Source organism: Amblyomma americanum, chromosome 1 (assembly GCF_052857255.1).
Source record: "Amblyomma americanum isolate KBUSLIRL-KWMA chromosome 1, ASM5285725v1, whole genome shotgun sequence".
NCBI lineage: Eukaryota > Metazoa > Arthropoda > Arachnida > Ixodida > Ixodidae > Amblyomma > Amblyomma americanum.
This window is the reverse complement of record NC_135497.1, coordinates 114996420-115011710: the sequence shown is the minus strand read 5'-3', so window position 1 is coordinate 115011710 and position 15291 is coordinate 114996420. Positions and strand designations below refer to the sequence as shown.

At 42.8% G+C, this 15291-nt stretch overlaps 1 protein-coding gene across 2 annotated transcripts in view; it reads left to right on the top strand.

The window, feature by feature from the left end:
* Nucleotides 1-2557: 2557 nt before the first annotated feature.
* Nucleotides 2558-15291, top strand: part of PGAP5 (Per1-like protein PGAP5) — a 52552-nt gene continuing 39818 nt past the window's right edge. For both annotated transcript variants that reach the window (XR_013310807.1, XM_077646582.1), the window contains exons 1-3: nt 2558-2644; nt 5905-6010; nt 13064-13233. Coding sequence is in view for 1 of the 2 variants with exons in the window: in XM_077646582.1 (XP_077502708.1) it covers nt 5927-6010; nt 13064-13233 (254 nt within the window). In the remaining variant the exon portion in view is untranslated. The remainder of the gene's footprint in view (nt 2645-5904; nt 6011-13063; nt 13234-15291) is intronic.

The following is a 15291-nucleotide window of genomic DNA, read 5'->3' as shown; positions in this document are numbered from 1 at the left end:
GGCCCGCGCTTCTTGCAACGCTCGCCTCGGCGGCCTTGTAATGATGCTTTCGACTGTCGAAAACAGATGGCGCTACTGCCGCCCTTTCGCGAAAAAAACGTCGTCTGCGGGTTTTGGTTTGCCGATCTCTACGTAGACGATTACATTTTCGCATCATTCACGGCTCAACTAAGTAAGTACCGTTGTCAAACTTACTACGATACAAAAGTTACCCTAATACGCAAGCTCTGTGTGCAGTTTCATCGCAAAGGAGTCAGCGGTTGAGGCGGGGAAACGTTTGAAAGTTTTCGCGATAAAAACGCACAATACTGTATCGACCTCCTTCACTACGCGATGTCACGAAGATGCGGTGGCGCCGACGTCAGCAGCGACTTTCACATGGTAGGCAAAACAGATTCCGCCTGCCTGCATAGAGTTTCTTATTACTATTAACTAGAGGGAAAGCTGGCGGCGCTGCACCTGAACTACAGTGCTGTAGAACCTTGGTTCTAGAGTGCTGTAGAACCTTGGTTCTAGAGCACTGTACCAGAACCTCCATGGGCGCGCAAAGCATCTTGGGGCGATGAGCCACTTGGTGACGGTGCGGAACAGTAGGCTTTCTTTTTTTTTTCAGGAACACAGAGAGGCGTTACTAAGATGTTCCATTCCGTATCCACGCCGCTCTACGCGCGCAGACGACTTCGGCGTAAAAGTAGTGTGCAAAAACAATAGTAGCGAAAAGACAACAGCACACGACACCAATAAAAGGTTTTTGTTTCCCAAAATGTTGTGGAAAAACCGTTCAAGTAGTGGAAGGTGCTTGGCGCGCTCCGTAGCACCCGGCTCCGCGGCCATGCTACGGTGGCTATATGCCTGTTTTAGTGAGCGGCGTTGAGACAATGGTTGACACGGCCGCGTACCCATGAAAGACGCGGCATCTGCGCCGGGCCCTCATCAAACAGCTGAAATGACAGCGCGCGTACGTACGCGCGTAAGCGACTGGCTGTCATGGCGCACGTATGTATACTAGCCACCCTACCTGCGTCTTTCTGCCCAGCCTCGCACGTTGCTTACACCATTTCTCTTTTGTGTGCAATTATTATTACAGACGCAGCACGATGGAGCGCTTCCATGAGAGGAAGATTGTGAGATGTTTTACACTACGTGGGCGATCGCAACGTTTGTGACTCGCTGCGACATCACTACTTCCGCTGACGACAGCGACTGGACTTGAGGTCGCCGTCAGCCCACACCTTCGCCAGCCAGTTAGCCTCTGACACGGAGGAAGACTATATAGGAATGGAAACTCCTCTGTCTGCGGCGACCAGAAAAGGTCACAAGCCCGCGGCGCCACTATCAATCATGCTAACGGCGCCTGGCGGCTTGGAAAGAAATTACCAGAAATTTCGGTTGCCAAGGCAACCGGTCGAGCGTGTTGCTTTCGACCGCGCGCGCCTGACTTCTATTGAGGGCACTCTCTCCCGAAGAGCAACTGGTGCTACGCTTCAACCATTTGAGGACAGTAAAAAATAAAACGCGTTCTATGCCATGACCACTATAAGATGATCTGTAGCCTCTGGTTGTACGCGGCGCTTTTGTTTGACACCCGCGCGATGACTTTGATTGGATGGGTATAAGCGCTGCTGGCATTTGTGGAAGGCAAACGTGCCTTCACGTTCGTCGAGTATGTGACCACGCTGAGTTTCATCTCCTGGAGGAGAACGCGGGCGTCGTACGGCGCAGCGTTTGTGACTACACGTCAGCCGAGAAGGCAACAAGCGGCTACCACTTCTCACCTTGCTCACCTTCTCCCTGCAACACTTGTAATCGCTTTTGCAATTTAGAACAAAACACCTGCGTCCCATCTTAGTCTAGCAAATTCTGAAGGAGGCCGCACTACGCGTAGCATCGCTGCTAGTATTACGGCCCTCGAACAGACACCGACAAGAACTGTTGCTGTTTGACTTAAGGGCGCAGAAATACAACGTCACGGCGTGCCCGCTGAAGTAAACATGCGTGTCGTCTGCTTGTCGTCTGCTTTGAGCGCGCGCCGGAGCCGCATGCCCGGGCGCTGCATTTTTTTTTTTTCGCTGCGGCTTCCACGAGGCGCCGCGCGGCGGCGCGGCGCCGCCACTGCATGCGGCCCCCGTCGGCGCATATCTGCTGTCGCCTGCGCTCGGCTCCGTGGCCTCTGACAGTCACGCCGCCTTCACCGTCCGCCGAAAGTGAACGCGATTGAGTTGCGTTCAAATATAGATCAGTCAACTCTTGGCGGACAACCGCACTCACTTTTTCATAGAACGGAAGCAGCCTGAATCACGCGTATACGGACTGTAAAAGATCGCCTCGAGCGGTACTCTTGCCCCTAACCACTGAGCCACTGCGGCGGGGCTGTTTCGGTTCGCCGTTACCGCAGACAGATTTCCAATTAATTTTGACCGAATGAAGCAAATACTGCACCCAAGCGTAATAGGAACAAGGAGGATATATAAAACTTATCCTCCTTGAATAGGAAACACAGTTTATATATTTTTTCTTGGTTTCGTTTGGCAAATCACTAGCCATTTCGTGTCGTAGTCACGGTCGTAGCCCATTCCTAGTCATCGCTATGGTGGCTCCACCATATCATCGCTTCTTCCGCCTACGGCTTTTTGAAATTTCCTAGGTGCTTTTCCAGTTTTGGTGGTATTACTTGTTCATGCATGAGTTTGTGTGTTCGTGTGTGTGTAGCGCGAATCGCTGAATGCGTGGTTGGAAAGGGGGGTCGTGACTAACTGAGACAGAGAACATGTGCATTGCTGCCAACAGTGTGATTTGAACAATACTCGGATGTTTGGCTGTTGTTTTATGTAGTACGTACGGTACGTTATTTGCTGTCTTGACTTGGGAAATGCATCCACGTTGTTCAATAAAACCGCAGCGACTATTCGGGTACTACGGGAAGCGTTTCGATCGCCGTTTGGTGCTTCAATCTTTCATCCGTAGAGAAATTGCTTTCCCGTGATTACCTTACGAAATGAACATATTGGTATGATCCCCAGTAAAGACTTGCGAAGACCTTCATTGTACATTGATTATAAGATTATTGACTAATGAATTAGTCTCGTCGTTACCGACGTGTGTAATGCTGACTGTCCGTTCTGCTTAATGTTGCAAGCAAAAGGGGGAGGCGGGGGGGAGTTAGTAGCATGCTTCAAAACACTAGTGTAACACAGTGAGCATGCTATGTTCGTGCGAACTACCCCATTTGCGAATGCACATAGTGGTAATTAACGCGCGTGGAATACAGAAACATGAACACATCAAAGACTCATACCTCTTGAATTCATTTTATTTTTCCCAATTTTTTTTTATCTTGATTCAGTCTTCTGACGTTTCCTTCCCCGCGCAAATGCTTCATTGGCATTCTACTCTATACCTTGGCCAATCCCCCCCACGTGGGTATGTGCCATATTACTTGAGGAGAAGAAGAAGAATACACATAGTGCTAACTAACGTCGTATGGAATACAGGAACACATCAAAGGCTGCACTAAAGTAGACTGAACAATATTTGGCACTGTACTGACTTTGTAAGAATTGGTAAACACAGCACAACACTGGACAACAAAAAAGTAGGCATACTGCATTGACTATCAACGAGTTCTTTTATTCCGCCAGCCGCGGACATGTAGAGGAAAAAAGGAAGGCAAGAAAAGCAGCAAAAAGATAAGACAACCATTAACAAAGGTAGTACACAAAACAAACATGGGACACAGTTCCTATCTTAATGATATACGACCAGCTCACCCAACAGCATATTCTCTTAGATAAAGCAATGCAGGTGACACCAAAATCCAATAATTGCTGGGTTTGTTTCAGACTAAGTGATGTCGGGCAAGCTAGTTCTTTTTCAAGAATGCGACAGACTGTGTGCTTATGCTGTGCACAGAAGTGTGGCGGATTGGGCTAGTTGGTACAAGTATGACATTTTTAAAAGTGCTGAAACAACATGGACAAAGAAAGAACAGACAGGGACGAGCGCTATTTTCCAACTGGTTTATTTTGTGAAACTGCAAGCGCTTTGTACATCTTCTGAACACTCCCATGCCAATGACGGTGGTCATACAATATAACGGTGCCTAGCTGCTGAGAACAGAACCAGTAACCATGTGCAGGATTACGTTACATTGATATACTCAGAAATGCTAGTTCTTTTTTTGATAATGAAATAGAAGGTGACCTAACACAAGTACTGCCCAGAGATGCTATTTTCTGTGCTTCTATAATCTCCCGGCTCAATTGATCTCGACTACGTTCAATGATGTGGAACTGATTTAACACAGAGAATAGCATCTCTGAAAAGTACATGCGTTAGCTCATCTTCTATTTCATTATCGAAAAAAGAGCTAGCGTTCCTGGGCATAAAAACGTAAACCTGTACATGGTTACTGGTTCTGTTCTTGGTAGCTATGCACTGTAATCGCGCACGTGTACTGTCATTGGCATGGGAGGGTTGAGGACATGTATAAAGCACTTGTGGTTTCGCAAAGTAAACCAGACTAATTGGAAGCAGCACTCATTCCTGTCTGTTCTTTCTTTGTACGGGTTGTTTTAGCGCTTTGGAAAATGTTATGCTCTGCTATTATCCCAGCAATAACTCTATCTTTGTATCTTCTGGGTTGTGATCTTTTTGTTGATTTTATTGCCTTCCTTTTTTCTCTACATATTCATGGCTTGCGGAATAAAAGAATCAGTTGATAGCGTGGTGTGTTGTCTACTAGGAGAAAGGAAATTAATCAGCAGCAAGCAAACATCCGCATACTCATGTTTAAGTTAATGTTGATTGCAGGTGGCAGAGGGTGCAGTGTTATGTGCGATAAAGCTATAGGCTGTACCTGGTCTTGAAGGCTTTTTATCATGGCATTGTGGACAGTGTTCTGATGTATTTTTAATATATATTTCACCAGTTAGCCAGCAGGCCGATTGTTGTTAAAAGGCATCTGAAGTGTTGGTTTAAACTGTGGTTGTGCTACTATAGCTTGTGAATCACTGACCCTAGAACCATTTCGTAGCATCAACGGGGGTTTGTTGCCTCTTGCATTCCCTGGTCACACTACAAGCCCAAGCAGATGGGTAGCCCTTCGGTAGCTGTTCTCACATAGCCTAACCTCAGCATCTGGGGAAAAGTCCCGAGGCCACTGATTTCTCGTTTTTTCACAGCTGCCGCGGTGGCTGAGTGGTCATGGCGCTCGGCTGCTGGCCTGAAAGACGTGGGTTCGATCCAGGCTGCGGCATTCGAATTTCAATGGAGGCAAAATTCTAGACGCCTGTGTATTGTGCGATGTCAGTGCACGTTAAAGAACCCCAGGTGGTCAAAATTTGCAGAGCCCTTCACTACGGCATCCCTCATAGCCCGTGTCACTTTGGGATGTTGAACCTTCATAAACCAAACCACACCAAACCTTTTTTCATGCTCTCTGGTCTTTATTTGGCAGCGGACTGACATTTTGCAAAATGTAAATGTTAAATATTAAAGCTGAACTATTTTCGTGCCATATAGTATGTTGGCCAAGCCAATAACATTCACCTCTCGTATAAGCCAGCTGCCAGCTTGCTGCACAGGCTGTAGTTAAAGCTCATGGTTGATATTACCAGCTGCAAACAAGTCCTAAATTAAGCAGTGTACTGTGTCACTGCTTTTAATGCTCTTCTGACAGTGTAACAGTGTTCTTTATAAGACAGTCTAATGTGCACTTTGTATGAGTGACCTGGGCACTGTTGACCCACTTTGTGGAAGGCACTGTCGTTTTCTTCTATGGTGTTTAAGCTGTGTCTTTTTTTGCTTTATGGATATTTAGCTTTTCTAACCATTATCATTTCTTTGTTGCTATGTGCAGGTCCTATGTGCATTTCTTTGCTGATTTGTCCTTTTTGTATTTTATAGGTGGCCTGGAGACACCATATAAATGCCACTGAGGCTTCTGAGAAGGCGCCGTTCAGGCTTCTTAAAGCAGTTAATCTTTGCATTTCTTGTTTTGATATATTGTGAGGTAAGTTCTTAAAATTACTAATTAGTATTTTTAATCTGCAGTTCTGTGCTCGATTTTGCATATCTGTATTACTAGACTTTCAGATGATTGTGCTTTTTCTTGGACTAGGGACCCAGTCTTCCGTAACCCAAGCCTTTTTGGTTTTATATGGTTTGTGGAATTTGACGTTTCGAAGCGACTCAGGCTATTAGGGACGCCGTAGTGGAGGATTCCGGATAGTTTCAACTACTGTGGATCTTTAACGTGCACTGACATCACACAGTACACGAGCCTCTAGCATTTCGCCTCCATTGAGATGCGACCGCCGCGGCCAGAATCGAACCACGTCTTTCAGGTCAGCAGCCAAGCGTCATAACCACTGAGCCACCGAGGTGTTTTTCAATACACGTTTTCATCATTATCGTCAAAATCAGCATTGTTCAAAAACAGTGCTGTAGCCGTTACCGAAAAAAAGTAACTAAATATGTTACTCATTACGCTAAGAAAAAAGGAACACGTTAACGTATTACCGCCCAGCGTTAGCTACCAAAAAATGTAACGCGTTACCGTTACTGTTATCAAAAAAAGTACCGCACGTTACTTTGCCGTTACTCCATGGCCATAAATTTTAATTAACGCATCTTCACAGCAAGAACTCACGATAACATTTTCATAAAGCTCATACTTTACATAAAAATTCTAGCCCAAAAAACGATTTTAATTGAAATCCTGATTTAACCAGAATACTTTGCACAAATGTGCAGGAGCTTAGCAATGTTTAGTCGCCTAGAGTTACATGTGATGGCTTCTAACTCTGCGGCACATGATAAAACCATTTCTGAATGTGACATTAAACACAAAATGACACTTCATAATTCTAACTTCACAAAGAAAACATCGCTGAACTCTCAACAAATACACAGTAATTCTGAAAAATGTGATGTTCCAAAATGCTCGGCATGCTTCCACTCTTTAGAGGGTTGTGTGTGAGGGGTTTGGGAAGGGAAGCTAGGTGAAGGCAAGTGTGTGATAGCGTGTTCATGCACGTGTTTCATGTTTTATGAGCATTCTGTATTTTTTTTTTTTTTAGTTGGGTGCGTTGTCAAGGTCAGATGTTTTCTGTCATGCAACAAGGGTCATCCAGAGCACCTGTGCATTTTGTTTATTTGCAACATCACTCTAGTTGCTCTGGCTTTTTTTTTTCTGAAAAAGGGGTGGAGGGGAGAGCAATTTGAATTAAAAGTAACTAGTTACGTGGCACCTCACATTACCGAAAAATGTTAACGTAAGTATGTTACCCGTTGCAGTTCTGAAATGGTAACAAGTATGTTACTAAGTTACCGAAAAAAGTAACGTGTTACCGCCAACACTGTTCAGAAATAGTTCTTTTCGTTTTTTTTCCTTTGCCTTCTACTAGAATCATTCAATTTGAACCTTTTGCTCTAGATATAAATGCTGACAACTTCTCCTTTGTGCGTACAGAATAGGAGGAGAGGCAAGGAGGTTAAATGCAAGAACAAATCGATTTGCTGCTCTGCACTGGGATAAGGATAGAGGGGGTGTAAAAGTGAAGGAGAAAAGGCAGTAACAGGAAAATGATATCAGTAAGCGAAGTTTGGTGCAGAAAAATTTCAAATGTGTTGGGGGGGCTGGAGTGTAAATAACAAATTTGTAGTAGTTAATGCAAAACTTGATTCTTGTGAGCCCCTTTAAGCATCATCATTGCTATAACCTGTCCATCAGTTTTCCTGAGAGCTATAGCTGATCATTTTTCACACTGATATGATATCGTGAACATTGCACTCGTCTTTTGTGTAATGCCACCTCTTATGTAATACCACTAAAAGGGTCTTTGAGGTAGTAAACTTAAGTGAACTGATAATCTGAAGAGAATGCCATATTGCCTGTGTTTTGGAGCTGATACTGCATGAAATAACAAATTTGCAAATTAAAGTGAGCTTTTAAAACTTCTCACATTCTCTAATTTGATTATTTTATGACTAATTTTGTTCATGGTGTATATAATTATCAAAACACTGAAATTTGTGACGTGACATTTTGCACTGAAACATTTTGGAAAATATTTTCAGGTTAAGAAATGAATGTTTTGTGTAGTAAAAGGGGTACTTAATCAAGAGGCCAGAGAAACAAGCATAATGGATGTTGCAGTCATGTCTTGTCTTTTTTTATGGTTTACTTACTGATCAAAGCACTTTCTTATTGTGGACAGACAGATGCATGCATATTTGGTCTCGTGCTGTTGAAGGGAGTGGTCATTTTACAGTTCATGGCAGTCCCTCTTCACAGCAAAAAGTTATTTGGAAGACAGTGACTGATGGATTTACCATTTTCCAAAAGTTTATTAGGTTGTTTATTATGTTGCAAAAAATTAATATGATCAAGAGAAAATGGGGGAGGGGGGAATATCTCGATATGTGGACAAGGAAAAAAGTATATTCTTGGAGTGGGCATACCACACTTGTTCATGCAACAGGACTAGGGGAATAAAATAAGCCACTCTCATCAGCATTTTCTTTTTGTGCCAGGTCGAACTAATGTGCACAAGAAGTGGTTGGGCAAAGGGTAGCTTCATAAATGGTTGATTGTCATCGTTAAGCTATGCCTATACTCCACACGAAAAAGTAAAGAGAGGTGTGTTACTCCACGCTTGTATTGTGGCCGAGTGGTCTAGTGCATGAGAAAGCGACAGCATATCGTTAGCAAAAATGAGGGCACACTCAATCAAGCTCATGACAAATGCATTGGGTAATAAGCATGCATGCAAGCAAAGCATTTATTATTTTTTTGCTCACCACAATGAACTCACTATGTTTGTATCGTGGATATAGGCAGCACAAACAAGAGCGCTAGGTTAGGTTTAACTGCATTTACCTGGTGTATGAAATGGAGTAGACTACCAGTTATACAGCAGCTGAATTCACACTGCTGCTTTCATGTAAGTGACGTCCAAGATGAGTGTTCTGGCCTGTGATATGAAAGACATAGGACACCCAGCATGATCTGACCTTTAGTATGAGGAACTTTGTGAATTCAGCTTCTGATTAACTGACACTTGGCAAGCCTTCAACAATGCTGCGCTGTTTTAGTGAAGTAGGGTAAGTTTGCTGTTATTTTTTTCTCTTCAGCAGTGCCCCCTTCAGTTCTCCCATGCCTTGCTCAAACTCTTTGTTATACTTATGGTTTATTGTGTCTATGTCTCTGGCACTCCACTGATGTAGCTTTTTATTTGGAGTTCGTGCAGCATTTGAAATGCTTGAAGTGGGTCCAATTCAAACCAGTCCTGTCCGTTGGCACAGGCCCCCATAACTTGAGCAGATAATTGCTCTGGTAATGCCTGTAAAATGGCCAGTAGTGCTTGTCATTTACCGACCAGTGGTTCTCTGTAGTTTAAAGGATCAGATACTCGTCATAAGTTTGAATTTTAATGCTTTATGCACCATAAAAGAGCAGTGACACCTGTTGAATGTGGTCATATTGAACGATAAAATTAGTTGATGTCAAATTAAATGAAGCCTACTGCATTATGCTCCAACTCCAATAGCCAAAAACCAGATTTCCATTGCTGTTGTGATAGAAAAAAAAAAAAACCCGGAAATTGCTGAAAGGTGGCTCCAAATAATCTCCTAATGCTTTGTAAGCAAGCCTGCACCTTACTGATCTCTTAAAACGTGTTGAGGCTGTCCTTTGAGGGCTATATCTTGATTGCAGTTCACTGCATAGGCAGGCACAAGGAAGAAGGGCAAGGGACCGTGGTTCCTTCCAGCCTGCTTTAGTGAAGTAGTGAATTTGCTAGGCTAAGTAGTGACTGTAGACATAAGCTATGAGGAAGAAATTATGGGGAGAATATAATTAGGTTGGAGCATATTTAGCAGACACTCTCAGGTTATCAATGGTAGCCTCCAAATGTCCTTCAGAAGCAATGTACGTAACAGTTGTATCTTGAAAGTACTTACCAATGGGGCTGAAACCTGGACGCTAACCAAAAGTCTTGTAATTGTACTGAGGAAAGCTATTGTAACGTTGTGGATTTCAAGAGAAGACAAGTATAGCAAGGGCTAGCAGAATGTCGGGTGGGCAGGTGAGACAAGAAATTTTGCTGGACCATGGCTGGTGCAGGACAGAAGCCATTCAATGGCAGAAGCCATTGTCCTGCTGTGGACATAACCAGGGCTGGTGGCGACAATGATGAATTTTCCCAAAAGGGGCACAAAATAAGCAGAAATGTGGGAGGAGGCATGCTGCCTTCGTTCCCCCTTTTGTGGCAGAGAAATTTGTTCATGCTTATGACCAACTTGGTTAGCAGAATACAGAGCTGGACTAGAGCGATCTGGCGGGAACTGGACCCTTGAAGCGAAATTAACTATCGTGATGCTAACAAAAGAGCACGAATGACAAGGGTGGAACCCACAAACGCAATGCTGTTTTTCTGTCCTTTGTTTCATGTCTTTCATTTGCACAATTTTGTTATTATGAAGAATCATCTAGCCTGTACCTCTACCTTTGTAAGCTCCACTGTCTTGAATTTGGATGTCTTTAATGCTGTCACTGGTTTCAGGACTGGCAGCTTTGGTACTCTGACAAATGACTCTTTAAAATAGTGGATGCTGCTTTCCAAGGAACTGAAAGCACTTACAGTGGCATACATAATACCTTTTGTGAGCTCAGAATAATACACATTTTACTTGGGGCATGCTTGGCTGAGGTTTTGCAAAATAGTGCTACCTAATATGGCTTAGCCCAACAAGAGAACATTCAATCCCTGTGAAGTGTCTATACTCTGTTTCTGGTCCTCATGTGCTTTGCCAAAAGCTGGTAGCGGTTTCTAGTGGTGCACTTAGCTTGTTCTGCGAATGTGTCTCCTTATCCTTCCTTCTGTTCCTTTTCTCTTATTTTTTATGCAAAATAACTTGGCAGGAACTTGAGCACAATGGTAGAGCCTGTATGTACATTTTTAGGACACCATTCTTCGTGCTGACTATAACGACACTTATGATCTAGAAATTACTTGACAAACGATACATTAAATGTGTGTAGCTTAAAAACTTGCAAGACAATTTGTAGTTGTATTTATAAAACTGCAGTAGTTATAAGAAATGTAAAAGCTTATAAACCCTATGTCGTGCTTTATTCAGTGTACATTTGATGCATTTCTTGTATCAGTGCGTGCAGAGTCAAGTCGGAATGGAATGCAAGCGGCGCTTGTGAACAAAACAAAATATCTTTCCTATGCACTTTCAGCTGTAGTGTACAATTAACCTAATTTATGTTTTTGGGTAAAGGTTCCTCCAAAGTACATATTCATGAACTGGCTATAAAGGAAGATCTTGCTGCAGAGTAGGAAAGCACGGCACATGCGTGTTCGCGTTTCATTTTGGCCTGGCTGTGCAATGAAAGGGGAGTCTGGATATTTAGTAGCTGTTTTCATTACTTAGTCACTGTTGAAGCTTTATTGCATGGTAATGGTGCCAAATATGAAACAAATGCAGGACTTGGTTTAATGCAGCGTATAGCATTGAAAGTTGAAGGGCTACTGCAGTTTAAGACAGAGGTAGAAGGCATAGTGAGGGACTCGTTGACTGTTGGTAGCACAAAGTACGTTAAAAGCATAGTTTCCTTAAATTTGACAATTATGTGCACTTAGTTTTTATTTAATTTTGAATTGTTCTGTAAAATTTAGCTTGCTCACATGGCAACTTGGCTTGCCCTGTCATTTTTTGGCACAATGCATTTTGCGGGAATGTTTTAAAGGTCCAAGAAAGAAATTAGCCATGGCATAAAATTGCATATGGACATGGCCATGTGGTACATATTGCTGCTGCTGCTGTTGCAATAAAATTCCTTCTATTGATAGTATCAGCACCAATGTGTGTATGTGTCATCTTCTATGTCCCGTCTGTTGCACTGCTAATTTTAAGAAATGTTTGAAAGAGTTACTTCCAGGTAAACTTCCTTTGTTTTAAATATTAAGCTGACAGGGCTGCAGTGTCTGGTAATGCTGTACCAGATAAGTACTGTTTATGTGTATAAATATTTGAACATTTTTGGAAATCAGACTATGCAATAACAGGGTAGGCAAGCAAATATTTGTGCTGCTTCAAAGAGCACAAATGGAATGTAATCTAAATATCTTTATTGTGCATTAGAAAAGAATTACCTTTTTATCACTTGCTTTCAAATTATAAACCAGTTAATGCAGTTTAACCATGAAGGTAAACAACCATCTAGGTGTTTTATGTTGGTGCAGATTACTTCAGCCATTATTGTACTAGTCAGTTCCGTCATGTTTTTGGTGTGTGAAGATCTTGTTTTGAAATTTTGGGAAAATGAATTTTCTAAAAAGATTTTATTTTGTTGCTTCTGTAGTTTTCATTTAAGATGTAGCACCTGTCCAATGCTGTAGCTTTCAATGAGAAGATTAACTTCACTTAAATATCAAAGGACCAAAGTGCTTCCACTTGCCCTAGAAGACTAATTTGTGTTTAGCACGAAGGCTACCGTTGAAGCACTTCTGTGTATTCCTAGAAAAAAAAAACAATGAACACTTTTGCTGCTGAACATTTGTTCTAGAGAGCATCGTGGATGTCCAAGACGTGTTGTAAGTGGGCATGCATTACGAGAGTGTCAGGGTATGTTTACCAACTTCATGTGCAATGAAAGGCTCACTTAACTTATTCTTTCATTTTGTGCACCTTACACTCTGTGTGCTTTTGAAAATATTATTGTAGTTTCCTTTAGAAGCTAGAGTTATAGAATTTCTGGAGTTAGTTTTTTAGAGCACTTAACAACAAGTGCTATGCAATGGGCCCTGTAACTTATGACTAGGGGCGCATTATCATTATGAGGTTTTGTGTGTGTGACAGGGTGTTCATATTTTTGTGTTACTTGTAAATATCTCTAATGATTACCTGTACTTTAATGAATTTAAGCAGACTCAAAGTCTGGTCACAATTACAATTACACAGTTTTCATTGTATTAACTGAAAAAGCGTGAGACTTCTGTGATTCCCAAACACAAAGCCAAGATATGTTGGAACGACACTTGTTCTTCCTCAGGTTGTCATATATTATGTGGTGATTGGGCAGTGCTCATGGCCTCACGTGGAGAAATTGGAACAGGGCAGATTTTCCAGTCAGGAGGAAAGAGAGCCATTAAAAATGATGCTACTCTCCGACACTCATCTTTTGGGTCCTAAACGTGGCCATTGGTTTGACAAGTTGCGCAGGTGAGCTATGAAACGCATTCCTTTTGAAGGCATCATTGTGTTGGCGTCAGGAAATGGCAGTCGTTTATGCTTATTTTGTTTTGTATTATGAGCATTACTGAAAACCACCAAAATGTGGATGACTCTTTGAATGTTGATCACTGACAGTGTAAATACATTATTAGTCTCTTGCTCTCTCTCTGAGCTGCAGCTGGTGACAACATGACGTACTGCAGACCTTTGTATCGGGCGAGGTAGTCGCTGAAACACCTCCTCTGTGGACTGTCGGAAACCGGTTCTACTGCTTCCACTGTGTTAGCACAAGGTGCACACGACAGTTCAGCGAACAATATGGCAATACCCAGAGTGCCCTTATTGCTAAGCTCTATTAGGAAAAGGTGAAAATATGATGCAACTTATGAGGCTGTAGTGTTGAATGCCTTACCAATAATGATGTTTCCCATTTGTTGCACTAGAGTAGACATTTGGGCTAGTTGGTGTGGGTTCATCTTAACAAACAACACAAAGGACTGGATAAGAAAGAGACTCGTCCTGTTGTCTTTTTCTTCTCCTGTCCTTTGCGCTGTTTTTTAAGGTGATCTCATTTGTTGTGACCATTCAAAATAATGTTGCATTAGGGCTCTTTCTGCAGATTCTGCAGAAGAAAAAGTCCCTGTGCTGTCTTTTTTCTTGTGTGTTGTACATCTTGCTGCTAGAGTCCTTTTATTATTCTGTGGAGTTGCATAGGCTACCATATAATTCCTCTTATTTTTCTATTGCAAAATAAGGCAGGCCAGTGCATCGTGATGCCTACTTATTGCGTGGTGCTATGAAAGTCAGCTGTGCTTCTCTGGGCACAGATGTATGGAGCTGTGTCATGCAGTGCATGTCTGTGTTTTGTTTGAAAACTTTCTTATTGTGAAAGACAGCTTGCTTCAATGGCTAATTCACATGTTAGTGTTCTCTTCTTGCTGAGAAAAGAAAGTGGTACTTAGCCCCAGCTTAAGAGGCGACAGTGCAAGGAAGTGATCAAATTATTATTCCAGATGCTTTTGAGTGCTTAAAGTATTTTAAAGCCAAGAACATCAGTGAGTAATACTAGTTTGTGCTAGGCTATATTTGATGACACTCATGTTGCACTTAATGCAGCCTTCTTCAAAAATTTCCTTACTCTAATTCCATTAGGTGCAGTTGTTTGCTGCGAATAATGCAGTGAAGCATAAACTGCTTTTACAGCCTGTGGTGTTTTGTCGTGCCATGATTGTGCTAGAGGCGTTGGCCACAGCCAGACTGTTATCGACACCGCAGCCACGCGTTGCACCTTGCATGGGCAGGAAGCCCTCTGTTCTCAGTGCATCTCATGCATCTAGCCTGTCACGCTCACTGCATCTGCCTCTCTCATCTTGCGTTCCCATCGGCTCAGTCTGGAAACGATGCTGAAATAAGCTGGTTGCCTTTTTCCATTGTGCTCCTTCTTCACATAACTGGCGATGGCGACGAGGGATCTAGCGAGGTCTACGTGAAGCAGTAATAATTGAGATTGTTTTCCCTGTTTCTCGTTGTGGGAACATAAACCGCTGGAACGTCCAAAAATGGAACCACTAGTGATGCAAGTTACAGGGCGACTTGGCTAGATCGAGCCATTTGATGACTCCTCGAGCGACTGGGCTGTGTACGAAGAACGGCTAGCCTTGTTTGTGCAGTTCAACAAGGTGCCTCAACAAGACAAAGCTCATGCATTCCTGAGTTTCATCAGACACAAGACCTACAGCTTGCTCAAGACCCTGACCACATCTAGCCTGGCATCAAGCAAGAGTTTTCATGAGCTGCGGAGATCACTTGGAGATCATCTGGCACCCAAGTCATCTGCACTTGGTGAGTGAGCCAAGTTTTACTGTAATTCACTGCTTGAAACTGAGTTCTTGCTAAGTTTATCGGAAAATTGCAAAGGCTTTCTAATGCAACCTAACAGAATTTTTGGATCAGGCTCAAAGCGACGAAGTTGTCTGTGGCTTGCAGAGTTGACATCCAAAGTGTTATGGAAGATAAGGATTTGACAGTTCATAAGGCTGTCGAACG